This window comes from Nematolebias whitei, chromosome 19, assembly GCF_014905685.2.
Source record: "Nematolebias whitei isolate Nwh7 chromosome 19, NemWhi1, whole genome shotgun sequence".
In the NCBI taxonomy this organism is placed as follows: domain Eukaryota; kingdom Metazoa; phylum Chordata; class Actinopteri; order Cyprinodontiformes; family Rivulidae; genus Nematolebias; species Nematolebias whitei.
In genome coordinates this window covers 40,490,283-40,499,456 of record NC_056516.1, presented here as the reverse complement: position 1 = coordinate 40,499,456, position 9,174 = coordinate 40,490,283, and the positions used below count along the sequence as shown (strand labels likewise).

Below are 9,174 nucleotides of genomic sequence, written 5' to 3'. Positions count from 1 at the left end.
TGGTTTGTCTCTGGGACATGGGATGGTTTGTCTCTGGGACTGTGGGATGGGTTGTATGGAATTGTGGGATGGTTTGTCTCTGGGACTGTGGGACTGTTTGTCTCTGGGACTGTGGAATGGGTTGACTCTGGGACTTTGGGATGGTTTGTCTCTGAGACTATGGGATGGTTTGTTTCTGGGACTGTGGGACTGTGGGATGGTTTGTGTCCGGGACTGTGGGACAGTTTGTCTCTGGGACTGTGGGATGGTTTGTCTCTGAGACTGTGGAATGGGTTGTCTCTGGGACTGTGGGACAGTTTGTCTCTGAGACTGTGGGATGGTTTGTATCTGGGACTGTGGGGTGGTTTGTCTCTGGAATTGTGGGAAGCTTTGTCTCTGGGACTGTGGGATGGATTGCCTCAGACTGTGGGACGTTTGTCTCTGGGACTTTGGGATGGTTTGTCTCTGGGACTGTGGGACGGTTTGTCTTTCCACTCTATTCAGTGAGACAAAGTGAAATAAAAACATTCGAGCATGTGGTTGTCATTTTGGCAAAGGCTTCTTTTGACAGATTAAAAAAGAAACATTATTTTCATCCACAGATCAAACACGTCAACAAACAAAAACTACAGAATCTAAAAAAGTTAAATCTGGTCCTATGGACATTCAAAAAAACAAAACAAAGCAAAACAACAAAAAAATGTAGAAATGTTACGTCTTCTATCTGAAAGACTTCCTCAGTCTGAGGTGCTGTATTCAGCTCAGTCTTGTAAATTTTGTTTTGGTTTTGGTTGTCAGCAGCAAACTGGTTGATCCACTCTGAGTAGGTGCTATTTAAGAGACTGAGCTGAACACAGCTCCTCAGACTGAGGAAGTCTTTCGGATGAAAGACGAAATGTTTCTACATTTTTTTGTTGTTTTGCTTTGTTTTGTTTTTTTGAATGTCCAGAGGACCCAATTTAACTTTTTTTAGATTTTTCTACCTGGATTATTGAGCATGCATCAAGAAAAAACTACAGAACTATTCCATAAATACAAGAAAAAGGTTTGTAAGAATTTGTTATTCAATAAATAATTATTTCAATAAGAACAAGTTAAAGCACAACAAAGTCAGCAAGTTTCTACCTGAGTGGGAGGATTTTAAATACATCACAGTTTTTTAAAAGAGACACTGGGAAGAGGTCGGATCTCTGACCTGGTCTTTGGACTCTGCACTCGCTGGATCAGGAGAAGTTCCCTCTATGAGGAAAACTACGAGTTTGACTTGGAGACATATGCGTTTATTTTGGTGGATCATTTGACGTTAGTTCTTTAGTCTTGGAGTCTGTCCCCAGTCCTGGAATCAGTCCACAGTCCTGAAGGCCATTCTCAGTCCTATAGTCCATCCCCAGTCCTGAGGGTGTCCCCAGTCCTGAAGTTGTCCCCAGTTCTGAGGGTGTCCCCAGTCCTGTGGGTGTCTTCACTGTCCTTCTATTTTCATTGTTGGCTGTTTGTGGAGATGCACAACACTGGCCCTGTCCTGAAAGGCCATAGGAGGGTTGTGGTGTGGTGCTGGCACTGTAGACCAGGTGGCAGGAGTTACTGGTGTGTTCATCACCTCTGTCAGGGTCTTGAGCAGTACCGTTGCCTCCTTCTGGTCCTCCTTACCCTCTACTTCCAGGGTATGGGTCAGCCATCGCTCAGCAGCTTCCCCCACTTGAGAGGCTGATGCTGTTTCTGTAAGCATGTCGGCCTCCTGACTGGCATCGAAGCGCTCCACCATCTCCTTCATGTGCACGTTGACGGAAGCATTGAAGTTGGTGGGGCAGCAGCTGTGTTGGTGGATGCGGAGGGAAAAGTGGTGAAAGAAGGTGTGGGTGCAGAGCTGGCAGCAGTAGGGCCGATCACGACTGCTGTGGAGGCGGCGGTGCAGTTTCAGGTGGATGTACTGCGTGAACTTGGTGTTACACAGCTTGCACTGATAAGGTTTCTCACCAGAGTGCAGCCGAAGGTGCGTTTTCAGGTTACTGGTGCTGCTGAAGCGCTTGTGGCACACCTGGAGAACAAGAAAAAGTTCAGAGGGTCACCTGACTCATTACTGAAGTGAAAGAGTTGTTAGTCATTGTTTCACATTCCTGTCACTCTCAGCAGATGAATCCAATTCTGTCACAGCTATAAAACCTGACAGACATGTTTTTTTAATTGAAACAAGTAGCACCTTATCACTCACACCCACAGAGGCAGATTAGCAAACAGAAAGTGTAAAGATACTCTTCTATGGCAGGGTCAGATATGACAGTGATACTCAAACACTCTGAATCACCAGTCAGGTGTGTGACTTCTTCATCTTCTTGGTATGTGCCATGGGTTTTAATGTACCTGACATTTGTGTGGTTTCTCTCCTGTGTGGACCAGGTGATGTTTCTGAAGGTGGGCCAGCTGAGTGAAGCTTTTCTTGCACAGGTGACAGTGGAATGGTCTTTCACCACTGTGCACTCTCAGATGGACCTATGATGAAAAGAATCCTGAGTTCTGGGTTCTGATAATGGGTGGAAATGTTTGACATTTGTAATATGAGAATGTTGTTACCTTGAGGTTTGATAGCTGTCCAAATGTCTTGGAACAGACGTTACATTCATATTTGATCTTTCCATTCTGCTTCTTTAGGGGGTAGGGCAGGGATTTGTGCCCAGGGCCATTACGTGGTGCTGTGGTGGTTTTGTTTGTGCTCAGGCTGAGGTTCATGGCTTCTTCATGGCCAGACGGGGAAGGTTTGGGGGGCGTGCAATGGTAGATATCAGGCTTGGCTGGGGGAGACAGTTCTGGGGTGGCTTGGGTGCCTCTTAGTGGTGAAACATTTGGTGTTAGTTCCTTCAGACCTCCTTGTGGACATGGATCATATGGGAGGGACACTGGGAGTAGTTTGGGTGGGCTGACTGGGGGGAATGGGCATACATCTGTCTCCAGGTAACTGCTGTATTGTGGGGTTCCTCTTGTGGAAAACATTCCAGGGAAAGGAGGAGAGTAAGAGGGCAGGAGGAGGCGAGGATAGTGAGGACCGTATGAAGGAAGGAACTGATAAGGGGGCTGAAGAGGTCTGGATTGAGAGTAGAGGGGATAGGAGGAGACAAGCCCCTCCTTGTGGCCGTAGAGGCCATGGAGGTGAAGGGGTAGGTTTCTGTGTGGAGTTAAGAGAGAGGAGTTGTGATTTGGTATGTAGGGGTGATTGTAGCCCAGGCCGTGCTCTCTCCTCTTAGGCTGCTTCTCCATCTTTCTACTGAAGTCCACTATCTGCTCATCAGGAGTGTCAGGAGGTGTGTCTCTCTCCAACATCTCCACATCTGTCTTCTCCTCTCTGACTTCCTTCCTGTGTTCTTCCTTTGGTCTGTCTCTGAGCCTTGTCTGGTGAGGTAGACTCTGGTTGGTTAGCTCTTTGTCACTGGGTTCTGAGGATAAAAACACAAAACCAACAAGTTTTTATTAGTAAATATCCTGCACAGTTCATCCGGCTGCCTACAAGAGACGCACCCTCTCACGGTCAATGATTGTACTTTCAGTTTTCATGTGACATGAATCATAGAAGGAACATTTTTGCTTTTCAGTCACACAAGTGATTTTTCTGTGGGAGTTCATGTATGAAACCTTTTCTCAGTATAGTCTTTCACAACTGACCACAAGTTAAAAAAAGACGTGTCCTGCTTCTGCTCTACTTCTTCTGTTTTGACAACTCATCTGTTTCTCAATGTTCAAGGTTTAACAATAAAAATACTTCTTTATTCACTCACTTCATACTTTTACTGTCTTTTGTTATGTGTGTGAATGTTTCTGTACAGAGCTCTGAGACAACCTGCTGGGACTTGGAGCTACAAAAATAAACTGACCTTCCTGAACTCTCTGAGCTGAGTCACACAGGTCTAAAGTTCTGTTCCATGAGCGATGCTTTTATTTTTACAGCTGAGATATCATGTGATCAATACTAAAGAATAACCTGGGATTATGTGGAGGTGGGGGGAGTTGCTACTGAACAACCAAAATAAGATGGTTAGAATTTAACCCTATCCAGACAGACTAACCATAGGATCAGACCTGCAGGACTAACTGGAACTGAACCGCTGCTTGAATGTTAGTCATGGGGCTGAGCATGACCATCACAAGGTGTCTGATGAATCATGGTTTCCTCTAATCAGTCCAGATGTTGAAAGTTAAACTTGATGATGTAAACAGGAAACAGGTGAGTCACTCAGGCACTTTGGACAGGTGTCTCAGGTCTTTAATATCTCTCCAGTCAAACTCAGCAGCTATAATAATTTTAATATTTTGTTTAAAGTTTCTGTTGGATCTCAAACTACCTGTTGGACAAAGACTCCACCAGAGAACCAGATTACTTCACAACACTTCTATCTAAAACTCTTTAAAATCTTTTCAGGTCTTCTAAGAAAAGCAGAGGACTTTAATGAATCATCGTTCTGCCTCACAGTTAATATGAACAGAAGATCATCTGTTCTTTACCATGTTTCACTCTGTCTTTCTTCAAATTAATCAATAGTTTTGAACCCTAACCCTCCAGTCTTCAGTCTGACCACAGGGACTAACGTCTCTATGTGTGTGGAGACACCAGCTGAACAGCGAGTCAGGTTTTTCCATACAGTCTGTGTTTGCTGCTGTTCTTCCAGATGTTGGGTAAAAAGATGCTTTGGGGGGAGGAACTCACTGTGTCGATGCTTTTCCTGCTGGCCACAGAGTCTCTGGGCAAACTCCTGGCTGTACCACACCAGCAACTCCTGTTTGGTCTCCACGGGCCGGATGGTGTAGAAGTAGATGTCTCTGCCGTTCTGGCAGGCCACCAGGTTCTGTTCTGCCAGGGAATGAGCTGGGTTTACATAACGCATCCAGTTGCTCTTGAAGACATCAAAGCCATCGATGAAGTTTTCAAGATGCCCACCACTGTAAATCTGCAAAAGAAGAAAAGAGCAATGATGGATTGAGTTAAGAATGAAACAGCTGATCTGTCAGCAACACAGCTGCCACCCACAGAATCCAACCCAACTGTAGGACCACAGAATCTCCTGATCCTGAAGGAAAGGTGGACTTGATGGGAGAATAATCACCTCAGCCATGTAGCTGTCAGTCCTGACTGTTGCCTTCTGACTGTTGGTGTCATAGTCACAGCTTTTTAGGTGTGAAGTTTGGAGGTGTGGCATACTAAGTCATCACTGCCTGTTTCTTCTCCTTTCTCACTTCTTCTGTGGTTTCTGACTCAATTCAATTCAGTTTATTCACCGATTCACTGACTCACTGACTCATTGACCGAATGCCACAGAATCACAAGTTATTATCCTGCCTTTAGAGAAAAAACAAAAAGAGTTTGAATTGCTTGTGTAACAAAAATTAATTGAAAGTGAAACATGAGAGGAGCTGGCCTGTAGCCAGGATCCAACCTGCACCGGTGTCACATGGCTGATAACACAATCACACCTGCAGTGCACTTTCAATATTGTAATGAGGCAGGAACACCCCTGGCAGGTTTACAGGAAGTGAAGAGGAAGGAAAAGACCTATAACTATCCTATCCTATCCTATCTCACTGATCTTCTGCAGCCATTATTTTATCAACTGAAGTTATTGAAGTTCCATGATTTGGTAGATTACAGTATTTTATCAGTTATGTATAGAGCTCAAAATAACACACTACCATTAAATATCCAAAGAAATTTTGTTAAAAGACAAAGTTGTTATAATCTTAAGGGGATAGAGATATTTGTCAAACCAAAATTCAGAACTAGTCTGAAGGGAAGGTCTACCTCAATCCAAGGAGTTGGATTGTGGAATGGTCTAGAGAGTGATGTGAAAAATGTCAAGTCAATGTGTACATTTAAGAAAAAGATCAAAACTGAATTGTTAAAAATGTATATATGAAGTAGCTTAGTGTGTGTTTTGTATTAGAATTAGAAAAATTAGAAAGTTATTCATTTTGTACTGTTACTTGAAGATTATTATGTCTGAAATAATTGTTTGAAAAAAAAGGGGCAGATATAAGATTTTTTCTTCTTTCTGCTGCCTTTCATTTTAAATCTTTTGTATCCTTTTTTATATTGTTATGGAATTGTTTTGTACTTTTTTAAAATTAATAAACTTTATACCATACCATATGTCCCACCGCGCTCTCTGAGGTCAGCAGACCAGATGCTTCTCTCAGTCCCAGAAACCCGTCGTAAGCTCAGAGGTGACAGGGCTTTCTCTGTTGCAGGTCCACGACTGTGGAATGAGTTGCCACTGAGTGTCCGGCAGGCTCCCACACTCTCAGTCTTTAAGTCTCGCTTGAAGACCCACTTCTATTCTCTTGCCTTTACCACGTTGCGATTTGTTTTGGTCCGGTCTGTTCTCTACACTGTTGGCCATTTTAGTTAGCTTCTGCTGCTATTTGTATCTGTATTTCTATTTTATGTTTTCCTGTCCGCTGTGCATGTTTGTTTTCTTTTGTACAGCACTTTGGTTGGCCTTGTTGCTGTTTTAAGTGCTCTATAAATAAATTGGTATGGTATGGTATGGTATGGTATGGTATAACGGTGGCAAGAACTCCTTTTGGGAATTGACTCAGGAGTGGAAAAAAATTCCTGAATGATACATGTACAAGCAGCTTCAGAATGGTAGAAAGAAAATAAAAAAGACTGTCCAAACAAACAACAAGATCTAAGTGCCAGGAATCCTGCTGCTCACAACTTCCTCTAGAATTTACACCAAAAGCCCTGAGAACCTCCGCCATCCCAGTGAGACATTCTGTTTCCTTACTGCCATCTGAATGCAGATGTGATGTGAAATCTGAAGACTCAGAGAGGAACAGCTCTATGAGCTTTCCAAGGGTCATTGTGTCCCTGAGACTTTCCCTGTTTCTCAGTGGAGTTACACACGTTAGAGTTACTCACCCTCCAGAAGTACTTCCTGTTGGACTCCTTGGGGACGCTGTCTTTGGTGTAGATGTCTCCTTGTAGGGGCCCAAAGCGAGTCCCCTGAGGAATGTACTCTTTGCTGAAAACACCCATAACCTGTAAGAGAAGAAGCATCACTGGGTGTTTGAGCCATGAGTTGTTTACAGTGTGAGGTGGGACTTGTTGACGTCCAGCAGGTCTTTGACCTGTCTGCTCTGTCATGGTAGCTCAGAGCTTTCAGTTAAACCCTCAACATGACCTACTTACCCTATCAAGCTAAACCAATGAGGAGACTTAATGCTTTCTCTAATCTGCTAGAGACCAGGACCTGGCCTCCACTACAGACCAGGATCTGGGCTCTGATGCAGCCCAGGACCTGGACTCCATTACAGAACATGACTTGGACTCAAAAAAAAGACTAGGACCTGGGCTCCACTACAGACCAAGACCTGAATTCCAATACAGATCAGGATCTGGGCTCTGCTACAGACCAGGAGCTGGGCTCCACTACAAACCAGGATCTGGACTTTGCTACAGACCAGGAGCTGGACTCTGCTACAAAACCAGGACCTGGACTCTGCTACAGACCAGGACCTGGGCTCCATAACAGACCAAGACCTGGACTCATATAAAGACCAGGACCTGGACTCCAATACAGACCAGGACCTGGGGTCTGCTGCAGCCTAGGACCTGGACTCGAATACAGACCAGGACTCCAATACAGACAAGGACCAGGACTTCATTACAGACCAGGGCCTGGATTCCACTACAAACCAGGACCTGGACTCTGCTACAGACAAGGATCTGGACTCTACTACAGACTAGGAGCTGGACTTTGCTACAAACCAGGACCTTGACTCCTCTACAGACCAGGACCTGGGATCCACTACAGATCAAGACCTGGACTCCAATATAGACCAGAATCTGGACTCTGCTACAGACCAGGATCTGTACTCTGCTACAGATCAGGATCTGGACTCTACTACAGACCAGGAGCTGGACTCTGCTAAAGACCAGGAGCTGGACTCTGCTACAAACCGGGACCTGGACTCCGCTACAGACCAGGACCTGGGCTCCACTACAGAGCAAGACCTGGATTCCAATACAGATCAGGATCTGGACTTTGCTACAGACCAGGAGCTGGACTCTGCTACAAGCCAGGACCTGGACTCTACTACAGACCAGGAGCTGGACTCTGCTACAGACCAGGACCTGGACTCCAATACAGACCAGGACCTGGGGTCTTCTGCAGCCCAGGACCTGGCCTCCACTACAGACCAGGACCTGGACTCCACTACAGACCATGACCTGGACTCGAATACAGACCAGGACTCGAATACAGACCAGGACCAGGACTTTATTACAGACCAGGGCTTGGATTCCACTACAGACCAGGATCTGGACTCTGTCACAGACCAGTCGTCAAGTCAGATTTATTTATAGAGCACATTTAAAACAGAAACTGTTACCAAAGTGCTTAACAAAAATATCACATCATCAAATAAAAAGTAGCAAGATATATTTACAGCACATGGAATAAAAATATAAAACCAAAAACAATTAGAAACACTGAAATACTAAATAAGATCTGATGACCTTGTGTTAAATAGGAATAATAACAAAAGCATAAACAGAATCGGCATCAATGAAAAACTAGATCTAAATCTGATCACCCTGTGTTAAATGTCAGTGAGTACAGATGTGTCAGTGAGTACAGATGTGTCAGTGAGTACAGATGTGTCAGTGAGTACAGATGTGTCAGTGAGTACAGATGTGTCAGTGAGTACAGATGTGTTTTTAGGAGAGATTTAAAGGCAGAGACTGAGGTGACCTGTCGAATGTTGATGGGCAGATTGTTCCAGAGTTTAGGACCCACGACTGAAAACGCTCGATCTCCTCTGAGCTTCAGCTGGTTTTTGGTACGGCCAAAAGCAGCTGGTCTGATGATCTCAAAGCCCGAGAAGGAGCATAAGGATGAAGAAGGTCGGAGAAATATGAGGGTGCGAGGCCGTTAATGCACTTGAATGTCAGCAGGAGAATTTTAAAATCAACTCTGACACGTACAGGAAGCCAGTGAAGAGAGGACAGAACCGAAGTAATGTGCTCAAACCTGTGAGTTCCTGTTAGTGAACATGTAGCGGAGACCAGGAGCTGGACTCTGCTACAAGTCAGGACCTGGACTCTACTACAGACCAGGAGCTGGACTCTGCTACAGACCAGGACCTGGGTTCCACTACAGACCAAGATCTGGACTCCAATACAGACCAGGACCTGGACTCCAATACAGACCA

The 9,174-nt window shown here is 44.8% G+C and overlaps 1 protein-coding gene across 1 annotated transcript in view; it reads right to left on the bottom strand.

Moving 5' to 3' along the window:
• Window positions 1–1,270: 1,270 nt before the first annotated feature.
• The window catches only part of prdm1b (PR domain containing 1b, with ZNF domain), a 19,648-nt gene continuing 11,744 nt past the window's right edge, over window positions 1,271–9,174 (bottom strand). The window contains exons 3-7 of the mRNA XM_037693720.1: window positions 6,881–7,000; window positions 4,670–4,910; window positions 2,548–3,404; window positions 2,338–2,466; window positions 1,271–2,014 (exon numbers count right to left, since the gene is read on the bottom strand). Of these exons, the coding sequence (XP_037549648.1) occupies window positions 1,439–2,014; window positions 2,338–2,466; window positions 2,548–3,404; window positions 4,670–4,910; window positions 6,881–7,000 (1,923 nt within the window). The 3' untranslated portion in view covers window positions 1,271–1,438. The remainder of the gene's footprint in view (window positions 2,015–2,337; window positions 2,467–2,547; window positions 3,405–4,669; window positions 4,911–6,880; window positions 7,001–9,174) is intronic.